The sequence below is a fragment of the Cloeon dipterum genome, chromosome 3 (genome assembly GCF_949628265.1).
Source record: "Cloeon dipterum chromosome 3, ieCloDipt1.1, whole genome shotgun sequence".
Classification (NCBI taxonomy): Eukaryota; Metazoa; Arthropoda; class Insecta; order Ephemeroptera; family Baetidae; genus Cloeon; species Cloeon dipterum.
Genome location: NC_088788.1, coordinates 13,587,039 through 13,613,682, shown reverse-complemented (window position 1 = coordinate 13,613,682; position 26,644 = coordinate 13,587,039). Strand labels below are relative to the sequence as shown.

Sequence of the window (26,644 nt, the reverse complement as noted above, 5' to 3'; positions counted from 1 at the left end):
TACCTTTTACTTTCTTGCAAAGTGACTGTTTTAATTGATTTTTACCAGTCAGCCGTCACCAAAATCCAATAATCATGTGCTATGAATTCCCAGTTATTTTGCAGACCTTCAATGTCAGCACTTCTGTACTCAAAACTTCTCGTTACTCTCTAAAGAAAAATTACACTAATTGTAAGCACCCTAATCCGACTCATTCTCTTTATAATAAAGTGCCCTTTCTAGAAAATTTTCTGTTTGCTTTTGGCGAGTATTTTTTGAGTTATTCACCAGAATGACTACTGGAGCCGAGCGGAAAACTTTAATGCTAATAATGTTAAAAATTGAACTGATAGAAAAAATGTCCGACTATTGATACATACAGGATATAAGTTAAAAGGTAAAAGAACAAAAATAAATTAATTAAGAAGTGCTGCAGGAATTACAGTCAGCATACCATTTTATTCCAAAATCAAAATGCAGACATTATTTATTGGCCGAAATCTCTGATAAAAATGAACATACGGAAATGTTTTTATATAGTGACTAAGCCTGGCGCCCCAAAATAGTAACAAATGAGGTTCCAATTCTTGGATGTCCTACTCAGGTATTTACATGCGGTTGGTTTACTGGGCAGGTAGCTGCAACAGGGTTCCCTGGCCCTGAGGAAGGTAGATGACGTTCCTTGACCTGGCCAATTGGTATGTAATGTCTTCTCCAGCTTCAATACGTCTCAGCTCGACCAAACCTTCACCAGCACTACCAAAGGCCTTTGCTAAGAGCACTGCCGCCTGGGTGTCACCCTCAGCAGAGATGATTGCAGCTTTCTTCTGTTGCTCAGCTTTCTCGACAAGGAATTTAGCGCGTTCAGCCTCCTGCTGGGCAACCTGCTTCAACTCAACAGCTTGTGTGAATTCTTTGCCGAATGTCAAGTGCGTCTGTAAAGAAAATATTAAGAGATTACGCGCAAGAAGGTCTAAATCAAACTTACAATAGAAATATCATCTAGGATGACGCCGAACTGCTCAGCTCTTCTCGTCAAATCCTCAGACACTTTCTTTGACACAATTTCACGCTGAGTAATCAGTTCTCCAGCATCATATTGGGCCTGTAGACAATAAATCATGTAATTTCTAGCAAATTTAAAAAAGGTTTATTAATGATACGCACCACAACTGCTTTGAGCACTTCATTAGTGATGGAAGGCAAGACTCTTTCATCGTAATCAACGCCGAGAATTGTGTAAATGCGAGGAAGCTGGTCGGGGATGGGTCTGAAGAGAATACGAAGGGTGATGTTGACATTTTGCAAGTCCTTGCTGCCAGTGACCACCGGTATGTTTCTGGGTCGTGACCGGATGTCAAAGGTGATCGGCCGTTGCACCCACGGGATGAAGAAGTGAGTGCCTTCTCCAGACACTTGATTTTTTACACCAGCGAAGCGGTCAAAAATTACAGCTCGATGACCACCATCAACTGCAAACATTTCATTTGTTTTAGTATGTAGTGAACAAATTGAGTCTTCAGCAGTACGAGAAAATCTCACCATTGTAGAGTGCAGAGTTGATAACACCACCAACAACTGCAACCCCCAGGCCAAGTTGTCCTAATCTGTTCAAAAATTGTGCTGCCATTGCCTGGAGGAAAGAATGAGATTGCCAATCATTAGCTCCATTTTTTATTAGTGTTTATATTAAGCATCGTGTTATCAGTAAGCAAATGACGAGTGCGCAATAATGCATAGGAGTATGTAGTGAATTATTCAAATGCCGAATAAGTTCAATAAAAACTATATAGGGTTATGTACGCATTGGTTACATCATCTTAAAAACAACAAGATCAGTCTATTTAAAAGCCGAATTACACGTGAAATAATTAAAAAAGCGCATTTTTTCAACGTTCTAGTTGAATCAGAATTTTGATGAATGATAAAATAGAGAAGCTTACGCTAAAATGTGATTACCTTAATTGAAAATTGGAAAACTTGTTAAATTTCTAGGAGCTCACGCCGGAACGGAGGTGCACACACACATTAACAAAGCAGCCATATAAAATCATGTTTGCCAACTATAAAAATATCATGAAAATCTAAAAAAGTTAAATGTTGAATATTGTTTAGTCATATATTTATAAAATATTTCATTCAAGTCTATTATAAATCAAAATATTTACCTTTTAAATTATTAAATTAAATGCCTACGAAGTTGAGTTTTATACTAATTTTTCCAATGTTGCTAGTAACGGAATGATGATCTTGAATGATATATTTTGAATTATTTTGGCGCGACAACTGCATTGTGAGAGCGTCAAGCTTTTGGTGACTATGGTAACGGGATTTCTGGCATTTAATTCGGTGAAATTTCGAATAATCACAATTATTCTACGTTTTCTAAGTGTTTTACAAAGTTATTTTCAAAAGAGGTATTAATTATTTGAATAATTTATATTTTTCCTTTCAGTGTTTATATACATATAAAAAAAATAAATAAATAAATATTATTCACGCGGTGTAGCAAACCGAAAAGCAACATACTTTATGTTTGTTGCAAGATATTTTTATGATTAAAATTAACAAAAAAAATATTATTAGCTTTTAGTGAAATGATTGTGTTTTATTAATATTAAATATTTTTAACTCTTGAAGCTGACGATAGAGTTGAAAAGCGCAGAACAAAAGATGGTCGCCTGACTTCTTGAGAGTATATAATGGATATTTCAAGCAGTGGACTGCATTCAGAGGATTTGGAAAATTTGATTGAATCTAATTCAAACAGAGCAACCATCCAGTTTGATGAAGTCATCGGTCACATTGAGGATATCATTATAGGTATGTATCAAAATTTATAAATTATACAGTATATCACATTATTATTTGCTTCTATATGGTTTACAATCGATTATACGTTACAATATATAATATTCCTTTTACATTAGTTAATTGATTTTTGTATTGATCCATTTCGACATTAAATTTGTCATCGATGCAGATACTAAAATATAATAAATTGTTTTCTGATCAAGGTCCTACCTTCAAAAATATCCGAGATGCGTTCATGGACCAAAATTACTATCACTTTGAAGACTCCGAAGAAAACAAACTAATTTACACAGACATCTTCCAGAGCTATGTAAGGGGTACACGATCTTCATTAATTAGTAAATAATCACATTTTTACAATTTTATTTTTAGATTCAGTTGGTTGAAGCACATTTAGAGAGCGAATTAACAAGGAGAATCCCAGAACTCAATTTTGCGTCATTTTTCAACGAGATTGGGTAAAATCTATAACAAAATTATTATTTCAGCATTTAATTTGTTGTGCGCGTGATTTCAATATAATTATGCATATATGATAAAGATTATTATGACTTAATATTTTTTATTTTGTAATTGCGCTTTTGCCAAAATTCAAGAACAATAAAAACGAAATGTTATGGTTCTTTTTTTCAGCCATCATAAAAATGAATTGGATGGAGAAGTTTTCGAGCTGCTGCGGAGTTTTGCAGACTTTTTGTCTTTCAAGCAAATGATGATCGACTACAAATGTGTAAGTTTGTTGAAAACAAATTGGCAAAAAATATTTTATTAAACCCTTTTCTACACTCTATATAGACTGAGAAACAAAAATTGTTATAATCCATAACATGCAAAGACGGTGTAATGCGAATGATCATTGTGTATGTTTATATGATTTCAGGCTAAACTATCTGACGAGTTGAGTGGTGCCATTGTTGTGGTTGGATCAGCAATGAATCGGAATCAATAAATTTTTCCTCGTCTCTGCAATTCTCAATTGAATTTTAATATTTGCCAAAATATTTGCCACAAAAAAGAATTCGAATAAAATATGGACGGGAATATTGCAGGAGTAAAATTCAAAATCTTATTATAATTATAATATCCATAATATTATTTGTTAAATTTAACAGTGAGGGTGCGAACTGCGCACAGTAAAAGAATTAAAACAACGTGTGTTAGAAATTCGCGTTGTGTTTTATGCGTATTGGGCTCTAAAAGTACACTCTAGAGCAAATGTAAAATAAAGTATGCAAATACAGGCAAATATTTTCTTCACTCATATATGCGGCGCGCATCTGGCTATCATCCAGCAGTTGTCTAACCTCGAAATCAATTCCCGCAATTATTCCCCTTTAAAAATTCACCCTCGGTTAAAACAAAGATAATTTTTTATTAATAAATAATCGAGTTTGAAAAATATCAAATTTAAACCACGACTTTAATTGAATTCTCCCATGTTACGTTGATATTTTGAATAATATTGCTGGACACGGTATTTCCCGTATGTATTTCCCGTATTTCCAATAAAATTTCGAAAATTAATTTTTACTGTGGACAAGCTCACTACTAGCCAATTTTCTGTTTATTTTTACTGGCCTTGGAGTGTGAAGTTAAATAATGCTTTAAGCGGCTATAACAATAAAAATTAAATCGGGTTTAAAGTTTAAAGCCTTTAAAATATCATCACATCAGGCATCAGGCTCTTTCTCTTTGTTCTTTTCGCGGCAAAAGTAATATACTTGTCTTTCGTAGGCCAATGAAAAACACGAAAGCGATTGTGATTGGCTAACAGTGTGAAGAGAGAAGAGAAATCATCAACATGGCATCCATCATTGATTTGTGTTTGTAAGCGAACGCAAGTAACCGGCAAGCTATAAATTGTCTCAAAATTCACACATACTGTGAAATTTGAGCAACTGTTTTGAGAAAAACAATTTCAGCTTTGACCAGAGCACCTAAATCTTCTTAAAATGGCGTAAGTTTCTGTAAAATTATTGCTTAGCAGCCTTAACTTAGGTTAGCGTCTGGTCCGAGTGTGTTCTAAACAATGCTTTGCTTTTTAGTGCACCACCACCAACTCTTTTAACAAAGCCGAAGTCAGAAATGACCCCTGAAGAGCTGTCAAAGCGCGAAGAAGAAGAATTCAACACTGGACCTTTGTCTGTACTCACACAAAGTGTGAAGAACAACACTCAAGTCCTTATCAATTGCCGGAACAACAAGAAATTGTTGGCTAGAGTCAAAGCCTTTGACCGTCACTGCAACATGGTCCTTGAAAATGTTAAGGAAATGTGGACCGAGCTTCCCAGAACCGGCAAGAGTAAGAAAAAGGTAATTAATGTGTTTTATTTACACATGTTTTACTTTAAATTGTGATGCGTGCACAATTTACTACATCAATCACACATTTTACTGCTGTGATGTAGTGGAATCCTGTTGTGGGACTTTACTTGGTTTCCTGAGTTAAGATTTAATTCCGTGACTGACAAGCACATAATTTACTAATAAATTTTGAAATTTTCTTGTTCTAGGCAAAGCCTGTAAACAAGGATCGTTTCATCTCCAAAATGTTCTTGCGTGGCGATTCAGTTATTCTCGTCCTGAGAAACCCACTGGCCACCGCCGCAGGAAAATAACCTGAATTTTGTATGAAGTGTCTGTTGCATGTAAGTTTAAGGAGTAAAATGTAAGTTAAAGGAATAAAATTCATCTTTCAATTTAAAATTATATCCAATATCTGCTTTATTATTCGCCATAGCACAATTTGGTAATTTACTGGCTATATTTTTCTCGTCCAATTTTCATTCAAACACAGGATTGTACCAAATAATCTTGCTATAAGCGCAGGCAATAAATTAATGCAGTGATTGTCCTTTCGAAAAGTCGAAACCGGGAACATTTTGCAGCATGCGAACTTCAACAATATTTAGAATATGAAGCATTGGGGAACAATCATAACATTTGAGCAATGGAAGCAATAAATAAATTAGAGTGACCTTATATTATAGTATCAGTGACTGGCTTGACAATATGGCCAATTAATACTATCCAGTTCTATAAGTATGTCTGAAATTACTGCATCATTTATTAAATTAAATATTATCTTCTTGAAATATCTTAAGGTGTGCTTATTTAGCCAGAGCTTGAAGCGGCAGCAGTAGGTGCTAGGTTAAGGAGGGGCCCTTCTTCAGATTCTTTGCTGCACTGAAATCAGATCAAATCGTTACTTTTGCATTTGTCACAGGAGGTTAATGTTCTCACCCCCTGAGGCTCAACTGGAGACTGAGGCGAATTCTGAATGCCCAACGCAGCAATCTGCTGCCTTTCGCTTTCTCTTGCTTCTACCAAGAAAATGCTCTCTTTCACTTCCTTGCACCCCAGTTGGTCAATCCTGCCAAACAAACGAAGTCAGAATTTGATTAGGACATTTTGAACAAAAATCATGCTGTCATTTTTCTCGTGTTCATTTCTTGTAAGATGGGCGACTCACTGATAGCAAGTAGCTCGCAAACAAATAACAAATGAAAAGCTAGACATTCGTCCCGTGAAGGCCGTGAAATTTATGGACGTATGCAGGAAAAAGTGCAAGCAAGCAAGTAGCGAGTCTGACTGCTTTTGCTGATTGGACTTATCCTTGCAATGCAAGTGAATCAACAGAAGGTGCATAATTATATCAGCGCACACTTAAAACCCCTGGATTCTCATGTTGCAAGTGCTCAACAATGCGTGCCAACAGCTTGGTTCACTGCTCATATATATAATAATTATATCTTAACTTCCATTATATTTAACCAGTACCTGCCAGAGATAAAAATAGTGTAACATATTTCTGGCAAGCATGAGAGCTGAGGGTTAATTATATCCAAGGACTTTGAGCTTTGTAACTTAAAAATTAACTGCAGACTGTGAGACAATAATTATTTTGCTAGTTTCTTACTTGTCATAAATCACACCATGGAGACCAAGTGACTTGAGGTGCTTGATAGTTTTAGTGTCATTGTTGTCATCACCCCAGCAAAAGAGAACTAATCCTGCATCCCGCACAGCCTGCACAAGGGATGGATCGCGCAGCAAGTCTTCTGTGTGCGCATTCACACCCTGTAAAAGGACTCATGAAAACTGTCTTGAATTGGTGGAGATTTAAATTACCAAAATTCCTGCTGCCTTTGTGAAGTACATGGCACCGTGAATGTCATGGCAACGTGGGTCATTGTACGGCGGATACTTATTGGTGGCTCCTTGCGTCAGGAACATTACTGGATACTTATTCTGCTTCAGACGAATCCTAAAAATCTCACGCTGCATTATTTCAAAAAATTTAATTCGGTGATCCGTACATGGTGCAAATGTCAGGGTGAAAGCAGGAAAATATGATTTTTCTGTGCCCGCCGTGCTTCAGCACAGTTTCTAAGACTACGTCCAGGTACAAGTTCAGATCAAACGGATGATACAGCTCGTAAGTTCCGTCCTGTTGGATACAATAATTTATTAGCAGTCACTGGACTGCTGAAACGTCTTACTTTCAGCTGCATGGTCCATTTGATTTCAATATTGAATCCTACATGCTCGTTTAATTTCTCCAGAGCCGATTGAAGAGTTGGAAATGGCTGATGGTCCTCTAGATCTTCATCAAAGAATCGAGGATTGAGTTGATTTTTTCCTTCTTCCAGATGATACACCTGAAAAACGATAGAAGTTAATATTGAATTGTTGAGCCAGCGTTTCAAACACATGCGTGCCATGGAATAACAAAAACCATAAGTTTTAATTGCATTATTACAGTTCAATATAGCTAATGAACATTGAATTAGTCGCATTATTAGTCTTGCAGGTAAACACACATAAATTAAGTCGTGCCTGGTTTGGCGTGTTGACAGAACATAGACAAACATGACTCCATCGCATGCTTTAATGAATGATAACTGCGCACGTTTATAATACAACCATTACAGACTAATGTGTAAATACGTTTCAATGAATAATGCTCAAGTTGTCAAGATGCAACTGATAGAAACGTAACATTTCACCTCAAATGGCACTACTCTATCCCTAGAAGGATCCCAAGCAAATGAAAACGAAAATATTACTGAGGGGTCACAGCAAAGCAGCTTTTCTGAGCTTACCCTGCCCGAAGCATCTTCGCTGCAACTGAAATGTAGAACTTTACTTGGCACTGGCCAATCTTTGCCCTGCAGAGCAATAATATAGGGTACAGAAAAAGCAGGGTAAAGGGCGCTAAAATCTATTCACGCATGCTAGAGTTCGACAAGGATCAAGTGTAAAAACTCTTCCCCCGAGATAATTTACACTATTCGCTCCAGTAGAATTAATACTACACTGAGGTCATGCTCTTTTGTTTTACTGTAAAGGTTTTAGTTATAAATTTTGGAGACTGCAACAATTTAATATTACCTTGAGAAGATGCAACTGTTGCAGAGTTAAATCCTTAACGGGGAGCGTCAGGAAGTCGCTTTCGCCGTATGTGGCTTTCTGCTTCATAGAAATAATGACGTGAAAGTCATGGTAGATAACAGGCACAAGGTCTCGGGATAATTGGACGTCAAATTCCACGAAATCCGCTCCGTGGCGGGCCGCCTGGGTCAGCGACGCGATTGTGTTTTCTCGGATTTCGGCCATTCTGCATTTTATAATTATTTAGCCCATGACTTAACTTACATAAGAAGCACACAAACCCGATTTTCTGAGTTTTAAACGAATTTCCAGCCCCTCTATGGCCAACATCAAGGCCGCACCAGGTGTGGCTCCAGTACCGGCTGAAGACTTCTTTCATATCACACACAGCATGTGGCAGTGGGGCAACCTTCAGATATTCAACTATCGAGAAGAGACAGCAAAAATCTCAGCAAGTCCCATGCATGTAAATTTACTAACCAGTCAGTTGCCCGATTGGCTGATGCCGCAAGCCGGTAATGGGCACAATGACCTGTCCCTCGCTGTTTTTCAAAGTGCTTGGGAGGATGTAGCAGAAGCCCACATGAGTTGGGACATCTTCTTCATTTGACCCTTGGTTGCGAGCGTAAAAGTCAATAAGATAGGCCTGCAAGAATGGAAAATTTAAGTGAGTTGAGTTGATAACATAATATGGAGGTAAATACTGACGTGAGCAAGCAAATAATGTAATTACCGTATTTTCTGGAAAGAGCACTTGAATTTGGTAAAGGAAAAAGTCTCCAGGGTTGTAAACCTTTCCAAACTGCGACTGAGTTTGGAAAATGCAGTCATCCTCGTTTATGACCTTTAGAGATTATTCTTAGTTATTAATCAATCATGTCACACAAATAATTGGAACAAAAATAAACAAAACTATTCCTCCTTCAAATTATTTAGGGGAATGCACTGTAAAAACCATCAATCATTAGAAAAATGATTGGATCCATATATTTTATACGAGTTGTTTTGCATAAATGAATTGAACGGAATTTAAGTATAAAAATGTGGATGACCATGTGAAGTATTTGAAACACAATACTGGTTGACAGCATTCCCTGGCAAATGAAGTGAGATGCGACTATAATTATTTTATAAATGTTGCAATCATTCACTTAAGGCTCCCTCGACCTACTTACTCCCAGCGCATAAAAAGGCATTAACCAGTGCTGCTTTAAAAGGTGAAATTACCGATAGTTCCGTGATGGGCCACACGTTCTTCTCCGTGCTGTTGCCAGAGAGCTCCAGCGTGTCCATGCTCTCATCCAAAGACAGTTCACTGGTTTTAGCCAGCCTGTCAGGAGCATTGCCCGAGCTGATTGTAACAGGAGTGACCTTCACTAAAACCTGCGCCCATGTGCAAGTTAAAAACCACAATTCGTCAGGAAATGGTACCCTCTCTCAACCTGCTTATTAAGCAGTCTCCTCTTCCACATTTTGATGGGTTCTTCGCCAAAAAGTTTGAGCTGGATCACCGTCTCGGATGTCAACCAGCCGCGCTCGACCTGCTGCAGTCCATCTACCAGCCCAAACTCCTCCAACTCATCGCGTTTTTCGGAGCTTTCAAAAACTGCGCGAAGGTGCGTTTTTAAAATCGATTAATTAATTACAAAGCTCACTTTTCTGGCTAATGTATCTTGGTTGGGGGTGGGTTTCCCACTTTTTCACCACCCTGATTTCCTCCATGATCCTCTCGCCGTCCGGAGGAACCAACACGCAGACCATATACCTGTAGTTGATGGTCTGTCCTCTCGGCAGCCGCGTGCTGCCTCGCCACACATTCCTGTTCGCACATAAGGTAAATTCTCGCTGCTGCTAAAACAAAGAGGTTGACTGACCCTTCCGAGCCGCAGTGCAGATCCAAGGCGCCTTGAAGCTTCCATTGACCCAGTTGAGGACAGTCTCCGACCACTGCCAAGGTCTCGCCGGGTGCGGTGACTGCCCTCACGCAAAACTGCCACTCGCCGCTGCTCGAATCATCGCCCATTGCAGCAGTAACGAAAGCACTAGAATGATTTTAATTTTATTATTTCACGCTTAAATAGAGCAAAAAATCAGTACAGAAAAACTAGATGCTTCTGTTGAGATGTGAAGTTTGAAAGGAGTGTTTACCCCTTTTTATCTTATATGATGGTGATGGTTTGCTTGTTTACAATCAGATACTGAAACATATATTTTGACTGCAATGTTAAGACTCAATTGAATTAAAAACAAGGTACGGATTTTCAGGGTAGGATGAGTGGGAATTCCCACGGGCCCATGCACCTGGGGTCCGGGGGTTCAAATGTGCGCGGGCCTTTTTTTAGTAATCGCTGTCTGTTTAAGGGGGGCCCACATACAAAATCTCACACGAGCCCAATACCACGCACAACTTTCCACCCATGATTAAAAATTATCGATTTTGAAAAACACGAACGGGGATAGAAGCGAGAGGTAATTAATTTTTTTCTTACTGCAACTGCGTGTCTCAAACACTGGCGTAGAATATATAGATATTATCTTACACAAAAAGGACAATATGACGTGTGTATTATTCTCAAAATGCTTAAAATTGTTTCCCCTTCTATTACCGTAAGAGAAAGTGTAAAAGAGACCGGAGGGGGACGAGTGCGAGAAAGGAGACTAAGCGCTCGCTCTCAATTACACATTCATTTTCGACAGTCGTTTCTGAAATGATAAATATTTTTTAAACAGATATCGAGACTCTTCAACACTAAGTAAGTGACAGAGAGGGACTGTTTCGTTTTGCGGTCAAGGTAACGAAATTGCTCGCTGGCGGTGTGTATTATTATCTCATTTCTGCTTCTCTGAAAAAAAAATTCGGACTTCAGGCAGTTAACTTACAGGTTTTGATTCGCGACGATTTTTCCAATTCTCCAAATTATAAACCAATTTTTAATTTAATTTAATTTCCTTTATTTGTATTACACAGCGGTACGAAAATCGAAGCTTCTCAATTTCTGTCCGCGCATTTACAAATGAGTCTCAAACAACAAAATATTAATAACAATAAATAGAGGAAACATAGTGTAAACATTTCGTTATGTTTGGGTCGTTAGTTATTTCATTTATTTTTTGCGTTGTAGAGCCAACGATAAAATAGGAGATGAATTTGGAAAAGTGTTGATCAATAATTATAATATAACCGTTGAATGTTCTGTCCGCGCATTGCCCAAGAAACCCAAGAAAAATTAACTTCAATTGAAAACCTTCTGACAAATTTTAAAATTATCCCACTAGTCAAGCAGTGTGTGTGTGTGTGTGAAGAAATTTTGATCTTTATTTTTAGAGCTGAGGCAACCTCTGAGACGGGAAAAAAGTATCATCATCACATTTTACTCTCTTTCACAACGCTTTTCAAGACGAAATACAAAGGAAAAATATATATATTTGACACCAATTTGTGTCAGCAGTAAAGGGGAAGTCATAAAAACGTGTTTGAGTGAAATAATTGTTTGGCTTTCATCACGTGCCGCGAGCCTGCATTTAAACGCTCAGGTAAGCGAACGTGTTTTGACTACCAGTTGGATGGTCAATTAGCCCAGGTCAGGTGTCTTCTGAAGGCCCTTCGCAAAGCCTCTCCCTTCGCCCATAGTGCGTATTTAACAGCTTCAACACATTTGTTTACGATCTGTGTCACGCGGTTCAGTGAGTTATGCTTATTGTGCGTTCAAAATGTGCTGAATATTTTGTTCTGATTAATATTTTGGATATTAAATAAGATACATATTGTAGATGTGAAAATTGGGATAATTGATCGAATCCCAAAGAAATAATAGTATGCTGCGAAATTTTAAATAAAGCATATATTTCAATTAACTGATAAATAAAAGATAAAATATAAGTAGATAGTTTATCCATGTATAAATGAAAAAAATGAATGACAATTATTTGTTTTGATAATAAAAAATATCATAATGAAATAACTTCTATTAAAGATTCAAGGTCTGATTTAACGAAAACAAACACACGAAAATGTTTTGGTTGACAAATTGACGCGAGCCAATTTTAATCACCTGCTTTAGGTGTTTGAAAAATTAATCAGTGCATAATATTGCAGCAAGAGTTTGCTATTAATAAAGACTCAGAAAAACGCCACCGCACGTGTGCATATAGGGATCCCTGATGACACTGGTTAAATTGCAGCCTTGCCAAAGAGGAGCGGGCCGAAATTAGGCGCAGTAATGAGGGCAAAAGCTCGAAAACTACCCAAACTACCCTAAATTGCCAAACAGTATGGTGACACGTGAGAGCTACATTAAAAATTCTACAACTCACCGAAAAGGGAATCGTGCTCGGGATCTGCTAACTAAGAGCAATGCTCGCGAGGCGCGAGAGGAGATCCCTGCCAGTGAAACGCGAAGAGTGAACGAACGTACGAACGAGCAAAGAACAGGATCTATGTGGTCTGTGCCTATCGTCCACGACGTCCGCGAATTGCTTGCTCACGATCGGCCCATCAGCTTGCTCACTGCTCTCTCATTGGCCAAAGGTCGGGGGGACGTAAACAAACCCACTAAAATGAGTATGTGTGCTGCCACCTGCCCATACCAGATGAAACTTGGTTTGTATTATGGTAGGTCGGTTAATTGAGCCACCCAGGGAATTCCTGGAGCAGCAGAAGATCGATTTTCACGGCGCATGCCAAGGGCGAAGGGGTACGACTAATATAATGAGCTATAAACAAATTATTTTTTATTGGGATTGTAAACTGTAAATATTTCATTGCTAATCTTCCTACTACTAATTTTTACATTTTAAAGGTTTCTTTTTTTAATAACTAGAAAACTTTATTAATTTTATAAAATGGCTTTGAAAGGAACAAATCATGGTTAAAAATTATTTTCCTTTAAATATACATAGAAATAAAATAATCCAAATTATAATTTATGTAACCTACAAAAAAAGACAAAATGTTATATAATGAAAAATTAAAATGCAATTTGACCACATTAACTTCATTTACAGATCAACTAGTACGTATACAAATTCAAACTTCATTTGTCTTGAAAAACTATTTGGCTCTTTATTGTTCAAACCTGGATGAATTGATACAAAAACAAAGTTAAGCAGCTTATTGACAATGTTTCATCATTCACTCATATATGTGGGAGTAATAATCTTGGTAAGTCTGTATGTAGGCTTCTTTCTCAGAAGCACTCATTCTCGCAATAACGGAGTCATTGACCTCCAGCAGCGGTACTGGGTTCCCATTGACCATCACAGTTGGAGTCATCTCATCATCATCATCGTCGTCATCCATCATCGCAACATCAACTTCTACAAAATATCAGTGTCAAACAGTATAGCCGTTAATACAAGTCATTAATTTTTGCAATCTAGAAAATTCGCTAGAAAAAATAAAAAGTGGTGCATACCGTCATTCAGCAGGTTGGTAGGCATTCCCAGACTTCTCATGGCACTTTCGTCACCACTGGCCTCGGATCCGCTGTCCTCTTGCTTCTGACCGTGCACATTGTATGAGTCTGGCTTCTTCTCGTTTGCCAGCAGCACAGACATGATATCCTCTTGACCCTTGACCTTTTCATTGGTCACCGGTTCAATTGTTTCAGTGACATCAGGCTGAAAATTGAATTAATAATAAATAAAGCACAGAGACATAATAAATATCACTCCTACTACCTCAAGTACAACATTTTGAGTGATGGTGCTTTCGACCAGCCAAACAGGACGCTCCTTCTTGTTAGTTTTGTCAACCTTATCTTCATTGTCGTCAATAGAGATGTCAACCCTTGTCTCGTCCACCTGAAAAACAAGACGTTGGATTGATCAAATTGTTGATGTTCTTTTAGATCTTTTCATAAATAAAGATAATTTTGAAAACTTTCTTTTCTCAAACCATTACAGACATGATATCAAAGTGTAAATATTATACCAGGCATAAAGCGACCAAAACACCAAGAGCTAGATTAACAATAATTAATCATAGAACGTTGTTTTTAAACTTCATCTTTTGACAAGTTGTGACGTTACTCAATAGCCCTATTTAACAGAAGCCCAAGTTGGTTCTAACAACAGCCACAAAAAGATAGCTGTGACGCTGAAATTTGAGAAATAAATAGAGTTTCAAAGTGACGAGGATTAAGTCCGTCTCAATCGACTTATCAAGAGTTAACATGATATTCGAAAATGGACAAATCCTACACATAATATTAATTTATGAAAGAAAATAAACAAATGGCTAGAGCACTGCCGGAAAATTTTGAGTCGTGTGGTCAGCTGCCGTAAATTTGGCAAAGTTGTGCCGGCCACACCAGCTGCCGGCCAAAAAGTCGGAAAACAGAAAAGAGCAGATGAAAATATTGGTCTCCAGCACTGTCATTAGGGTTGTTAATTTTGGACTTCTTTGGTTTAAATATTTATCTATTTTGAGACTGTTTCACCCTGCTAATTAGGCGGGTTTTGACACGTGTCAGCTGCTAAAATATCATTTTAAATGAAAAATCTCACTGAAACTAAACTGAAGCAGTTTATTAAAGGAGGCTAAGACCTCTAAAAAAGGCTTGATTTATTGATATAAATTTGAAAATACTATTAGCGGCTCTTAAAATTTTTTAAATTATCTTGTAATTCCTATCCCTACACAAAAAACGTGAAGACATGATTTTATCATAATTATGCCAAGTCGATGATAGCAAACGCTGCGATTACCTGAAAGCCATGTCCTCTTGTAGCCTCTCCTGACCACGCTTCACCATCCGCAGGGGGCTTAGGTCCTCCGACAGCTTTGTTGCCCAAAATGGTGTTGAGCTCTGTCGGTTCTGGCTCCAACACCTCTGGCGCCAGCTTGATGCCGTCCACTTCCTTCAGGAGCAAGTAGATGGTCTCCATCTGTTCGTTGAAGCGGGCTAACATGAGGCGCGAGTCCTTCTTCGGCAGTGCTGATTGATCCTCCTCCACAAGTGATCTGCAATAGGTACATCTGCAAAGAAAAATTAAATAATAGGCAAAGCCAAGGTGAATCAGCGGATTTACCTGAACTCTTGGGTGGCACAGTTGAACAACTGGTCCGCTTCCAAGTCAGTGAAAGTTTTGCAGCATTCTGGACAACGGAAACTCGCCCTGCTTGTCGCATCTCTCTCAACAGTCTCCAGTCTCTTGTGCATCAGATCCAATTTGTATTTTACAACATTGACAAAGGTCTGAAAGTAGGAGGTTATGAGAATCTGGATGAACTTTAATCTTGGACTTCTTTTACCTTATAATTTATGAAATAATAGTTAACTTTTTGTGCCTTGCCATCAGGCCCCGTCTCCATTTTCAGTCTTACTTGAATGAATTTGTCGTTTTTCAGGGTGCTGATTCGAGAACGAAGCATCTTTCGCTCAAACTTGAGCAGTTCACAGATGTCATCTTCCTTCATACCTACACAAGCCAGAGTTTGCATAAGTAAACTACATTTAGTGAAAACCAGGGGGCATTTACAAGGATTTCGGACGAGCATGTCGATAATCAGGGCGTCCTCAATGTTGTAGAAGCCTCGAACAATCAGCCTCGCCAATTGTTTCAGGCTGCTGGGCACTTCAGTGACCAACTTCTCCATTGCTTAATTTACTTGTTGGGTCTGAAACCACATTTAAGGCATCAATAGTTTCACACTTTAGAAAATGAGATTACTTGTACATATTATTAAAGCATATATACATATTAATATGTAAATTGAAGTTTCAAAATTGAAAACATACATATGATAATTATTATATTTATATATAATTACTCATATTTAGTTTTTTCAATGCAATGAAATCAAGAAGCACACTCCAATTTTAGTCAAGTGAAGGGCAAAAGTGTAAAGAGTGACAGTGTAATATGTATATTTTTTTAATTCTTTCACAAAAGCAAAAACAAAATTTATGAAATTTTTGTATCAACTGGGTCTTTTCTGATTTACACGCCGCTTACCTATTTGAAATAACAAAATATAGACGCACAGAATAGAGAGTATATTGTAGTTATCGCATTCCCCTGATCATTTTGTGCTCAGCTAGTATTTTACTCATAATCAAATCAAACTTCGTTAAGAGAAATCAGTCCTGCGTCCTGAGCTAGTCTGTAGTCTCAACCAAAACAAACCCAGCCGCAGCCGAAAAATAGCAGTTTGTTGATGCAGCAGTAGCGACCGTGGCGACGTTGGATAAAAGTGACATCTGGCGGATGGAAAGAAAACAATTCTGGTAGTATCGTGGAAAGGATAAAATATGTTTGCGTCCTAACCGCGCGAGATCCATGTAGGCTGCACACGCACATTATTAATTTAAGCACGTGCGTTACCAAGGTTATACTTGATCAATATCTTGAAAGGGAAATTATTTGACAACAATTCAGTTTCCTTATTTGACGCATTGTTGAGTGATTATTTTAAGAAAGTTCACAAAATTTCAATGGCGATGTCTAAATTTAAAGATTTTCCAATTCTTCCAGGGTATAAAGTTGACCCTAATGTAAATTGATTCTGACGCATTCTACCTGATTATTTTACTAATATTTTTTAACAATTTGTGTATAACAGAAAGAGTTCCGTCGTAAATTCAACAAGTCACAGCACTTTGGAGTTCACAACGATGTCTGCATGCTTGCTGATGTTGCGAGACCAGGTCACGACGGTACCTTGCTCCTGGCTGAAGGTCAAGTGCAGCCTGCACCAAAAAACCATTGGCTCCACTTCGACAAGCAAGTAAATAACATTAATATGAAAGCTTTTTTGATTAATAAAAACTGTTTTTTAAACCGCTTTTATTTATGAATTTGCGTGAGTGGCTTATTGTGGAGCGGCACTTTACAAATTTTTTAAATCCTTAATAGGTCCTGAAATTTGATGCTAATTGCTTTGAAGAAAACGGCAGGATGAGAAAGTGTCAATTTTTTTACTATCTCGAAGATGACACCATACAGGTAGTGGAACCCAGAGTGACAAACAGTGGCTGTTTCCAAGGTGAGAGTAGGAAAAGAATAAATTTTTCAGCCGCAAGTTCAATTTTCTCAGTCTCAGTGTACGCATTAAAAAACACACACCCTATTGGATCACATATAAGACAATAATTTGAGAAAAAATTATGTGATCAGGCACCCTGATCCACCGCCACAGGATTCCCATGCCCGCAAAGTGGCAGAAAAACCGCGAAAACGTCGCGCAAGTGAACTCTATGGCTGCCCACGCCAGTGGCTTTTTTAGCGTAGCCTGTCTGAACGTTGGCAATACGCTGGAAATCTACGGTCGTCGATTTGTGCTCACCGACTGTGACAAGTTCACTCGTTTGCTGCTGGAAAAACTTGGCCTTGCTGTTCCACCGAATCAGACAAAACTTGAGCCTAGGTGAATGTTATCCCGCAATCAATTCAATTTTATTTCGAATTAATTTAAAGACATAATATAGTTTTATTTTAATTTCTCTGATGACAAATTTTCCATATAAATCCTGTATTTCTAACCTGCTCTACCGATAAAATGCGATAAATTCCTTTAAATATTTTTTCCGTATTTTGCTTCAATTTAAAATCTTTTGCATCAAACCAGAGATTACAGCTTTACGATATTTAAAAAGGGAATTGTTTAAAATTAATATAATTTGACATTTAACTACGAGTAACTTGTTTGGAAAGAAAAAATGCCATGAAATAAAATGGCTTTCTTTTTCTCCTAGCGTTCATGTTGAAGGAAAACCCGCGCATACAAAAGCATCTTCTGTTCCGGATGAAAGGCAGTTTCTGCAGTTAGATGGCTTGGTGCTCAGTTTCAAAGCCTATTGGGACGACCGAGAGCAAGAAGGTGGCCTGCTGCACAAGCTCACCCTGTTGTACTATCTTGCGGACGACACCTTGGAGGTCTTGTTCGAGGACGGTAGCCGGATGATCAAGCGCCAGCGCTTGCCCAAGGAGGATCAGGTGTCCGTCGAGCTGGGCGCTCCTGATCAGCTGCCCATCCTGAACGTGATGAAGGGCAGGAAGCTTCTGAAAGACGCTTGCCCTGCGGACGGAGCCTTCCGGAGGGTCGACTATGTCCGTGACAAGGAGTTGGCGATCGGGGCCACGGTGAGCGTATTCGGCCGCCCCGTGGTGCTTGTCAGCTGCGACAAATTCACGCAAAAGTACTTCAATGATCGATATAGAATAGGTCTGAAATTAATTTGTATTGGTTTCTTAAATGCTAATTGCGTGAAATTCACCTTCAGAGGACTTTACCCCGCTGAAATATCCTGATGATGAGGCACGGCGGCCGGCCAAGTATCCGCCAAGAATACATCTGCCTCCCTACAACGGATTTGGTTCGTACGAAGATTCAGCAGCAAACTGCAAAAGCTTCAAAATGAAAGAAAGACAAAAGGATTTGACTCAGTTTCTCACAAAGGACAGGTTTGCTCCATATTAAGCAATATATAACTTTCTATAAAGCAATCATATATATTAGACAGGGAAATGAGAGTCACATTTTGCGATTTGCAGCGAAATTGAAGGAAGGTTGTGAAATTCGGAAGTTTATCATATCCTATTACCTGAGTGATGATACGGTCTCGATTTTCGAAATTTTCTCACCAAATACTGGTAATTAAAAATTAATTATAATTTAAAGGTCAAACACAAATAAAAAAATTAAAGGCTATAAGGGTGGAAAGTTCCTGGAACGGTGCACTCTGTTCAAACCGAATCAAGACCTGATTAACGTGGACAGCGCACCTGCAAGTTACAACGCAGGAGATTTCTACATCGGTGCTAAAATTGTGGTCAATCGGTTTGAGTTTATTATCCACGAAGCTGACGACTATGCTCTCACGTACATGGAGAAAAATTGCCACGAATTTCCACTGAGCAACAGCAAACTGATCCTGAACAAAATCAGACCCCACCTTGGCCTCAGGTACAAAGAGCTCGTCTCTGCTCTTATGGAGAACGATGACCACGGCCAAGGTGTGGTGGCAGTGCGACATTTCAGGTCATTTTCAGGTTATAAAATTTTGCAATTGGATCTTGAACTTTCGTTTACTTTAGAGACATCCTGGAGCACCTTCTTCCTGATGAATTCCTCACGGAACACGAGTTTGAAACTTTGCTGCGCAGATACGCCGTGCCCGAAAACCAGCCACCTGATCTGCATTTAAGGTTTAACTACTTCGTACTATGAAAATTTTACAGCAGTGGCTGTCGAGCTGTCATTTTAAATTATTTGAACATATACATATTTCATATAAGATGAGTGATGCTGAACCGCACAGCATTTGCGCCATGCAGGTTGCATAGCTCATTGTCAGAGCAGGCGGAAACCGACAAAAATTTTATTACGCAGATCAAAGGTGCACTCGCTCCTCCGCCGGCAGTTGTTCAAAGACATGGATTTGCTGAAGATCGAGCTGCACGAAAGGGACCATGCCAAAACTGGATTTTTGAGCAGGAAAAATGCTTGGGCCGCGTGCAGAAGTCTGCCTGTGCCGTTACCAGTTGACGTTCTGGCCACAGTTTTCGACAGGTACAAATAAACCATTGAACGAGAGCGCAGCATATTAAGAAAACAATATACTGCAGGATAAAAATGAACAGTGAGGGCCAGATTGATTATAATGATCTGCTGTGGTACTTGGATTGCGAAAATCAGCCTGCAAACCTGGAGATTCAGAATGAAGGGGTGCGTATTGTTTCTAAAGCAACTATATACATTTTACTATATTTTATATGACTCTTAGTCGATTGGATTTCTATTTAAAAATATGCCGAAGAAAAGCAAGAACGATCTGAGCTACAAGACTTTCATTGCGGAGCTGGACCTGGATGACGATCATTTGAATCAAATTTCATGAACAAAATGATAAAAAAATTAAACAAAGACAAACAATTCAAGCATAAAAAGCATTTTTAATGTTCTTACTATTATGGGTATAAAATTTTCGAAAGCAACTCGACAGATGTCGTGGGACTATCAGATCAGTATTTTTTGAGGGGGGCAAGTTTATATTTACAACTTAGCAGCGGCTTAATTTGGCGCAGTCACGCAACCGGCGCCGCTTTATCGAAGTTCTGAAAACACATTTCATAAAACAAAAAGCAGTCGTACACAATGCCTGAGCCGGGAGGGAGTCTCAAAAAGTGACCAGCGTTAAACAGACAAAACACCATGAGAGCCACAAGGAAAAGAACGGTCCAGAAATATTTTTACGATTCCCTGAGCGGTAATTTTCACATTGTTAGCCGAGTTTCATTCGCATTTTGCTGCATTAATTATCAAAACAACAGGGCAAAGAAAATGGCAGAAAAGGGAGGTGTTCGAACTGATGAGGATTTACGAAAGTCACGCATACTTATTTGGTGTCATGTCCTCCGACGAAGACGTTTGGATTTTGATCGCCTCCGCTTTACGAGAAAACGGAATCCAGGTAATTTTCTCATTTACATAAAACTCTACAAACAAAACCATGTGAATATATAAAAGATGCTGTGAGTGCGTAGGGGCAGTACTCATTGGTCGGTTCAATCTCATGTTAGGTGACAGCGCGACAGGTGAGCACAAAGTGGGCACGCATGAGAGAGACGTTTAAGAAGATCGGCGAGGCAGACCACTCGAGCGCCGGGGCAACAAAAGAGCTCCACAAGCCTTCGAAGATGGTTTCTTTTGACGAGAAGGACGTCGTCGAGCAATTCCTGCTGGCCAAAGCCGACGACGACGACCCACGGGGTCGCTCGTTCTTATCGCAATCGCGCACTCGCTCAAAGCCCAGCTACTTGGCCGGCGGCGGCGTGGGCAGACAGCTCGACGACTACGAGACACTCAAAGCCATGTACAAACTTAGCCTGCTGAGGAATTGATCGCCAGAGCTCGCGGGATTTTAAAAAGATATTGGGACGACGCATTGAAAAGCATGAATGACTTTTTTTATCCAATTGAGTTTCTGATAACAAATTAATTTATGTTCAAACTTGTTTAGCAAGAATATACATGTGTACACAAATCCTGAAAAGTGCGGCATAGTGAAAAACTATATTTTTGTGATGTATTTCAACACAAACATTATTCAGTTTTAATGTATTTTGCCATAAACTTGTTGCGTTCCACTTTTCGTACATTACATGTGACATTGTCATGTTAAACACAGAGAAAATAAAGCGCATCTCATTAGAAGAGCTCTCTGCCGAGTCTCGTGCATCTAATGAGGCTTCATGCAAAGTGAGTTGCATCATTAGTCAATATCAACTTAATTTAATTATTCGCTAGAGGCGAGTGGAACGAGAGCCAGCTTACGAGCGGAGTTTCCCTATCTCCTATATGCAGTCGTAGTATTAGAGGAGCTCGCACCAAAATAGAGACGCGACACTCACTACCAAGTTTTTGTTGCCATCGCAGAGTAGTGTTTGAGAGAGAGAGAGAATGCCTGCCCGCCTGCGACTCATTCTTTTGTGCCTTGGGAGTATTTCCGTAGCTATGTGCTCTCTCTCTCTCTCTCTCTCTCTCTCTCTCTCTCTCTCTCTCTCTCGCACAGTTTAGTCACTATAACTCCATCAAACTATAGCTGCCGACCCAGTACGTGTCTCTCCCGCGTGTTCATCAAGTGCGAAATTTCACCTCTGCCCTCTCTGTCGCTCGCTCTCGAATCGCCGTTTGCACTTTGAAAGCTGTGGTGTTGTCGCTTTTCGCAATGCAACCCCCACGGAACCCACGTTTGAGTGGCATTATTTTTGCTCCCGTCTCAACTGTTGCGCCGGCACAGCAGTATAGGGTTTTGCATTATTTGAGCGGCGGTGTGCTACGTGGTAACCGAGTAGGCCTTTAATGGAATCACCTTTTCCTCTTACGCAAAATTCTCACAGTCTGCGCGCGGCTTGTCATTTCGCAATCTCTACTGTACATGGGTTGGAACTCTCATTAAGTGCTGGTAACTGACAAGCATTGTATTCGATTCGTGTCGAAATCTCTGGGATGATTAGGGTTGGGATATTCAGCTTATTTTTTTATTGACATAAAAACGACTTTTTAAATTGTAGGGCTCGATTATTATACTGTTTTTTAATTGGTTAAACGATTTTTACCCATCCCGAACGATTTTAAGTGTGGTCACAGAAAAACTAGTCGCTCGCCCTAATTTCCCAACCCTGCGATGATGTTCCACTAGAACCCTGATTTTAATTGACCAGCAGCCCCGGTCGTTTAATAAACAAACGCATCAAGTGTTATGACAAAACAGAGTTTGCGGAGCGCTGCGTTTTGTAAAGTCGTTCCTAACTAAGCAAAAACAAACACATACTTGCGACGGCAGGTTAATTTCGATGGCGGAAAAAGAAAACAAATAAAATCGCAGACAGCAAAACTTTGAGCGGGCGCCGAAAAGAAGCGCACAAATTTAAATTCCGCTGGTTTTATTTTGGAGGTCGCGGCGTGTTGGCCCACCGAGAGTCATCAACGGCGTGATTTATGGAAACGCTCCGCGCCCCGTGGTTATAAGACGTGTGAAATCGAGAATGCACGCTCTTTTTACGCCCATCTAATTAACTTTCTCCAGATGCAAGCTGTGAATAAAAAATCGGCTGCCCGCCTCAATTCCTAGCAGCTCGCTATTTTCAGCAGTTCATGAACGCACTTTTTCTTCTGTTCTCATGGATTTATTGACCGCACAGAAATAGCTTTCAAGCTATTGAAAAGCCCGAATTTTTTCGGCCGGAGAGTCTATATTTTTTCTTCCTTCGTCAACATTCACCACATGCTGCCCGCACGAGAAGCGTGTGTCTATTTAGAGTAAATATAGAGATGATGGATGCGAGGATTCGTACGAGCTGGAGAAGTTTCAAGGGTTGCAACGTGTGACCAGAAAACAGCCCCTGACACGTCGACCGATATCGAAAAACTTCAATCCTGCGTTCAAACGGCAAGTCATGACATTTACGCGCCGAGTTTTTTTAACCAAATCTTCAAGCCTTTACACTGATCATAAAAAGTGGTTATGTAGTTCCTAGTTATTTCTATAATTAAAATTAAAGGAAAATGGTGAAATAATTATCCAATGCACTTTTATGTTGTCCCTCCCAGAAATAATTATCTACCCATAACAAGTCCTCAGACCATATTTTTTCCAATATGGAGACAAAAGGAATCAGGCCCAATGATGGAATGAAAAATGAAAATAAATTTAACAGATAGGTTAACATAGATTTTCCTTCAAAGCTTCAGGCAGGCAGTGACCTCTGCTCTGCTATTAAGGACAGAGAGCAACGCTCTGTCTTGGTCCTATAAAAACAAAATGTAGACAATTGTTAGTAAAAATTTAAAACGTTTAATTTGATAAAATTTTCACTAAAAAACTTTAACAATTTAATTTTAAATCACTTCATAAACTTTAGTTAGGGGTGACACAAAGTTTGAAGGGCCAATCAATTTGAATTAATCTTCATGGTTAAGTTCGTAAGTTGATTGCCTCTAGGGAGGCAATGAACCAAAAGTATTCAACTTTTCAAAATTCAAAAATTGAATAAATATACTTTACAATAAGGGCACAAAATTGCAGCTTGAATAAAACAGGCTTCATATACGATTATCTCGGCCTGTGTCAGCGGCGTAGGGCAAGATTTTTGGCTGCAAGAAAAGGGCTCATACCTCGTGAGGGCTGACACCCCTTTTAACTGGTACTTTCCGTGTACTCGCGAATTTTCACAACCTCCCTGTTTAGCAACAAAGATAAAAGAACCGAGACATTTTTTTTCGCGACTTGACCCTCACAAACGGGTGTATGGAAAATTAACCCTGATTCTTTTACTATGGGTCTCAGCAGACAAAAAAATCGTCTTCTCAACGCGCGCTACTCCAGGCTCTAGCAATGGGACAGAAAGGGAAAATGCCTGGTTACTATACCACACCAGTTTATTGTTGGTAGCGGCACTAGCGGCGACAGTACAGCTTGGCTACCCAGAGGGACCAGCGGGGGAGCGAGAGAATAACCCTCTTGCTCGCGTGCCGTCAGGAGAGCGAATCTGTGTGTGCGAGCAGGTTGTGTGCTTGCGCCGAGAGGGAGGCGCTTGCGGTGCCTTTATTGATACCTGAGTTTCTCCCTCCGCTCTCCCCTGTGGGCGCCCGATAATTCACGTCATAACACATCGGTGCACAACAATTATTAATGCGATCCATCGTCAGGTAAAATCCTGACAGCTTCCTGATGTATAAATGAGACAGACTCAATGCCATTTGAAAGCTAATTTAGTGGGCAACAAATTCAGGAGCAATAAATTTTCGCAGAAATTTTTAAATCCCGCCCACGTGGTTTTTGGGCACCAAAACATATGGCACTTACTTCATTTCACCCTATTTGTGGATAATGGTGTGACTATTTGATCCAATTGAACATGAAACAAAGCAAATTAATAAAGGTCTCGCATGCGGCTTTTCAAGTGCGACTCGAATTAGTTAAGCTAATGCAGAGAACAACCACTCTGCGTGTTGAAACGGACCTTAACCAATAAATCTCAGGAGTTGGAGATCAGAGGAAACGCAAAGTAATTGCGCATTGCACGCCGGCGATATCGTGGCAAAGTCGGCACTTGCCAGCGGCGAGCGAGTGGTCCAACACATAATGGTTTGTTTTCATCGGAGAACACAGCGGGAGGCGCGTAGTTTTACTACAAAGGGCGCCCAATGGATCAGAGGAGCACGCTTGCCTCGGCCAGCGGAGCGAGAGCATGCTGCCTTTTCGCTACTGAGTGAGTGAATGTGTTCGTTATTGATCCGTTTCGGCTGCAGGGCCGTGCTGCTCGCACAAAAGCAAAATACATATACGCGTATACGCGTGTGCCCTGCACGCTCGCCAGACCGACTAGCCCACCCCCGCCGCCCCCTGAATGGTCGCGCCTCTCCAACGCGTCAACAAAAACTTTGCACTTAAATAGAGAAGGCGAACTTTTGATTTGGTGATTAGGTCGAGTGCTTTTGCGTTAATTAAAAATCAAAAGTTCTGCCTTCTGATGGAAATTTAATTTCGCTTAAATTGGACTAATTAGCATTTCTCCCAGCAGCGCCACGAAGAGTCCCGTGGAATATGAAAGACGACAGGCGTTCCATGATTCAACTTGAGGGTAGATGCAATAATATTTAGGAACATAATTAATTGTTTATTTTTAAAATACGGATTATGCGGTGGATCATTGATCATTGTGAAGTGTCCAATTATTAAAATTTTTATTTTTGAATAAAAAACGATCAATATCCACACAAAATCCGGTGGCAAATAAAAACTCGATAGACCTTACAATTCTGTCAGTTGCCGAAGCCAATCTGCATGAAGACACCGCTTTGCGGCTTCTCGCTGCCAAATCCAACCAAACACCACTACAAGCGTGAGCGAGATTCCATGAATTTAAAGCAGATCAGCGAAGACGTGCGGTGCGCGTTGGTTTTGCATCCAAATTAGGCCTGCCCTGCAGACATTGGATAAGACGAGCGGACACACGAAAGCAGCAGCTGAAATGAAATTCCACACCGCGGCAAAGCTGCACGCCCTCGGCTAGAGATGGAAACGGGAGCAATTTCACTCCGCAGTTTAAGAACACAAAATTCGATCCCTAGTGAAAAGAAAAGGAAATGGAGTTTTTCTCAATTTGCAAAGTTTTTTCGCTATCACTTCATTCTAAAATTGAGCTCTTACATACCGAGCCAAAAAAATTAATTTGTGTTATTGCAAGACCTGATGCAAACAAACGCAACTTTCTAATTTGCTAATTGAAATTGATTTCTCATGCCTTAACGTATTCAGTTGATTCTGGTGGAACCGAGATGTCTCGCTAAAGTTCACTCTCGCTTTTTCAGTGTTGTTTGTGTGTTGCTGTTTTGTAGATTGTCTCGTATATGATATAAAACCCCTTTTTCGAGTAAATCGTTGGCTTTGGTGGGCTTAATGCGAATTTTTAAAATGTCATTTGTAGCATGATGCATTAATAATTGGGGTTGGGAATTCTAGACACGGTTCTCCACAAAAGAGACGCACATTTTTTGACAAGTTTTAGTCAGTTTTGCTGGAAAACCTTGGAAAAGAGTAGAATTGTCTCCATATTTCCCTGCATTGTGATTTTTTTTTCTAAAATTCAATGTTAAAATGGGTTTTAAGACCTGTTGGTTTCAAGAGAGAGAAAAAGTGATTTAAATTTAACCATTCTATGTTTTCGATACTCAATTTCTAACACCACAACCCTCTCGTTTGAACATTACGCCTTCATCAAATAAATAAAAACGCGACAACAGACATTTAAATGAAGTTTGATCAAGTAATGATTTTGGGATGAGAGATATTTATAAGAAGACATTTATCTTGATAACTGTGTTAGTAATGAATAGCTGTAGCCAAAAAACCGCCTACCATTTCCCAACCCAAAATGACTTTGCACGGTTCCTTTTTTGATGTAGATAGTTTGGCAGTTTTAGAGAATTATTTGAAGATATTACAAA

General features: G+C 39.4%; 7 protein-coding genes across 10 annotated transcripts; 4 read left to right on the top strand and 3 right to left on the bottom strand.

The window, feature by feature from the left end:
• Positions 1–391: 391 nt before the first annotated feature.
• Positions 392–21,995, bottom strand: l(2)37Cc (prohibitin l(2)37Cc). 2 transcript variants are annotated; one of them, XM_065487049.1, is made up of 5 exons: positions 21,990–21,995; positions 1,522–1,612; positions 1,147–1,451; positions 968–1,084; positions 392–914 (listed from the first exon to the last, which is right to left on the bottom strand). In XM_065487049.1, the coding sequence occupies exons 2-5, from the start codon at positions 1,607–1,609 to the stop codon at positions 603–605; spliced, it is 822 nt and encodes a 273-aa protein (XP_065343121.1). In that variant the 5' UTR covers positions 1,610–1,612; positions 21,990–21,995; the 3' UTR covers positions 392–602. The 2 variants fall into 2 exon arrangements, with proteins under 2 accessions (XP_065343121.1, XP_065343120.1); XM_065487048.1 differs by lacking the exon at positions 21,990–21,995 and adding an exon at positions 1,939–2,008.
• LOC135941480 (ADP-ribosylation factor-like protein 2-binding protein) lies at positions 2,624–4,133 on the top strand. The gene is made up of 5 exons (XM_065487051.1): positions 2,624–2,802; positions 2,997–3,103; positions 3,166–3,251; positions 3,427–3,523; positions 3,674–4,133. Exons 1-5 carry the CDS (start codon positions 2,682–2,684, stop codon positions 3,740–3,742), a joined length of 480 nt encoding a protein of 159 aa, XP_065343123.1. The 5' UTR covers positions 2,624–2,681; the 3' UTR covers positions 3,743–4,133.
• SmD2 (small ribonucleoprotein particle protein SmD2) lies at positions 4,589–5,502 on the top strand. The gene is made up of 3 exons (XM_065487052.1): positions 4,589–4,750; positions 4,839–5,106; positions 5,307–5,502. The coding sequence occupies exons 1-3, from the start codon at positions 4,746–4,748 to the stop codon at positions 5,409–5,411; spliced, it is 378 nt and encodes a 125-aa protein (XP_065343124.1). The 5' UTR covers positions 4,589–4,745; the 3' UTR covers positions 5,412–5,502.
• On the bottom strand, positions 5,487–12,594 carry LOC135941475 (glycerophosphocholine phosphodiesterase GPCPD1-like). Of its 3 annotated transcripts, XM_065487044.1 has the most exons (17): positions 12,502–12,594; positions 10,285–10,385; positions 10,062–10,229; positions 9,843–10,006; positions 9,630–9,793; positions 9,415–9,570; positions 8,921–9,031; positions 8,668–8,833; positions 8,469–8,610; positions 8,188–8,413; positions 7,899–7,964; positions 7,296–7,454; positions 7,113–7,243; positions 6,925–7,060; positions 6,713–6,873; positions 6,037–6,166; positions 5,487–5,979 (listed from the first exon to the last, which is right to left on the bottom strand). In XM_065487044.1, exons 3-17 carry the CDS (start codon positions 10,208–10,210, stop codon positions 5,908–5,910), a joined length of 2,133 nt encoding a protein of 710 aa, XP_065343116.1. In that variant the 5' UTR covers positions 10,211–10,229; positions 10,285–10,385; positions 12,502–12,594; the 3' UTR covers positions 5,487–5,907. The 3 variants fall into 3 exon arrangements, with proteins under 3 accessions (XP_065343116.1, XP_065343118.1, XP_065343117.1); XM_065487046.1 differs by lacking the exon at positions 7,899–7,964; XM_065487045.1 differs by lacking the exon at positions 10,285–10,385 and having other exon boundaries at positions 12,502–12,588.
• Positions 13,224–16,295, bottom strand: TfIIEalpha (transcription factor IIEalpha). Its single transcript, XM_065487047.1, has 8 exons — positions 16,147–16,295; positions 15,670–15,808; positions 15,443–15,609; positions 15,220–15,386; positions 14,896–15,166; positions 13,867–13,989; positions 13,602–13,806; positions 13,224–13,503 (listed from the first exon to the last, which is right to left on the bottom strand). Exons 2-8 carry the CDS (start codon positions 15,785–15,787, stop codon positions 13,319–13,321), a joined length of 1,236 nt encoding a protein of 411 aa, XP_065343119.1. The 5' UTR covers positions 15,788–15,808; positions 16,147–16,295; the 3' UTR covers positions 13,224–13,318.
• Positions 16,553–20,047, top strand: LOC135941474 (EF-hand domain-containing family member C2-like). The gene is made up of 12 exons (XM_065487043.1): positions 16,553–16,685; positions 16,754–16,918; positions 17,047–17,176; positions 17,308–17,557; positions 17,886–18,355; positions 18,414–18,594; positions 18,650–18,783; positions 18,838–19,171; positions 19,228–19,338; positions 19,523–19,702; positions 19,759–19,858; positions 19,917–20,047. The coding sequence occupies exons 1-12, from the start codon at positions 16,626–16,628 to the stop codon at positions 20,028–20,030; spliced, it is 2,229 nt and encodes a 742-aa protein (XP_065343115.1). The 5' UTR covers positions 16,553–16,625; the 3' UTR covers positions 20,031–20,047.
• On the top strand, positions 20,211–21,391 carry LOC135941479 (uncharacterized). The gene is made up of 3 exons (XM_065487050.1): positions 20,211–20,399; positions 20,464–20,603; positions 20,713–21,391. Exons 1-3 carry the CDS (start codon positions 20,345–20,347, stop codon positions 21,031–21,033), a joined length of 516 nt encoding a protein of 171 aa, XP_065343122.1. The 5' UTR covers positions 20,211–20,344; the 3' UTR covers positions 21,034–21,391.
• Positions 21,996–26,644: the final 4,649 nt, after the last annotated feature.

Excerpts from the sequence above, each read along its gene's own strand:
- LOC135941474 (XM_065487043.1), top strand. The coding sequence starts at position 16,626 with ATGGCGATGTCTAAATTTAAAGATTTTCCAATTCTTCCAGGGTATAAA. Across the intron at positions 18,356-18,413 it reads CAATGATCGATATAGAATAG|AGGACTTTACCCCGCTGAAA; the intron begins GTCTGAAATTAA and ends ATTCACCTTCAG. Across the intron at positions 19,172-19,227 it reads GTGGCAGTGCGACATTTCAG|AGACATCCTGGAGCACCTTC; the intron begins GTCATTTTCAGG and ends CGTTTACTTTAG.
- LOC135941480 (XM_065487051.1), top strand. The coding sequence starts at position 2,682 with ATGGATATTTCAAGCAGTGGACTGCATTCAGAGGATTTGGAAAATTTG. Across the intron at positions 3,104-3,165 it reads CAGACATCTTCCAGAGCTAT|ATTCAGTTGGTTGAAGCACA; the intron begins GTAAGGGGTACA and ends TTTTATTTTTAG. Across the intron at positions 3,524-3,673 it reads TGATGATCGACTACAAATGT|GCTAAACTATCTGACGAGTT; the intron begins GTAAGTTTGTTG and ends ATATGATTTCAG.
- TfIIEalpha (XM_065487047.1), bottom strand. The coding sequence starts at position 15,787 with ATGGAGAAGTTGGTCACTGAAGTGCCCAGCAGCCTGAAACAATTGGCG. Across the intron at positions 15,610-15,669 it reads CATGCTCGTCCGAAATCCTT|GTATGAAGGAAGATGACATC; the intron begins GTAAATGCCCCC and ends TGGCTTGTGTAG. Across the intron at positions 15,167-15,219 it reads TGTGCCACCCAAGAGTTCAG|ATGTACCTATTGCAGATCAC; the intron begins GTAAATCCGCTG and ends TTTTCTTTGCAG.
- SmD2 (XM_065487052.1), top strand. Across the intron at positions 5,107-5,306 it reads CCGGCAAGAGTAAGAAAAAG|GCAAAGCCTGTAAACAAGGA; the intron begins GTAATTAATGTG and ends TTCTTGTTCTAG.
- LOC135941475 (XM_065487044.1), bottom strand. The coding sequence starts at position 10,210 with ATGGGCGATGATTCGAGCAGCGGCGAGTGGCAGTTTTGCGTGAGGGCA. Across the intron at positions 9,794-9,842 it reads AAGATACATTAGCCAGAAAA|TTTTTGAAAGCTCCGAAAAA; the intron begins GTGAGCTTTGTA and ends ACCTTCGCGCAG. Across the intron at positions 5,980-6,036 it reads CTCCAGTTGAGCCTCAGGGG|TGCAGCAAAGAATCTGAAGA; the intron begins GTGAGAACATTA and ends ATCTGATTTCAG.
- LOC135941479 (XM_065487050.1), top strand. The coding sequence starts at position 20,345 with ATGAGAGCCACAAGGAAAAGAACGGTCCAGAAATATTTTTACGATTCC. Across the intron at positions 20,400-20,463 it reads TTTTTACGATTCCCTGAGCG|GGCAAAGAAAATGGCAGAAA; the intron begins GTAATTTTCACA and ends TCAAAACAACAG. Across the intron at positions 20,604-20,712 it reads TACGAGAAAACGGAATCCAG|GTGACAGCGCGACAGGTGAG; the intron begins GTAATTTTCTCA and ends ATCTCATGTTAG.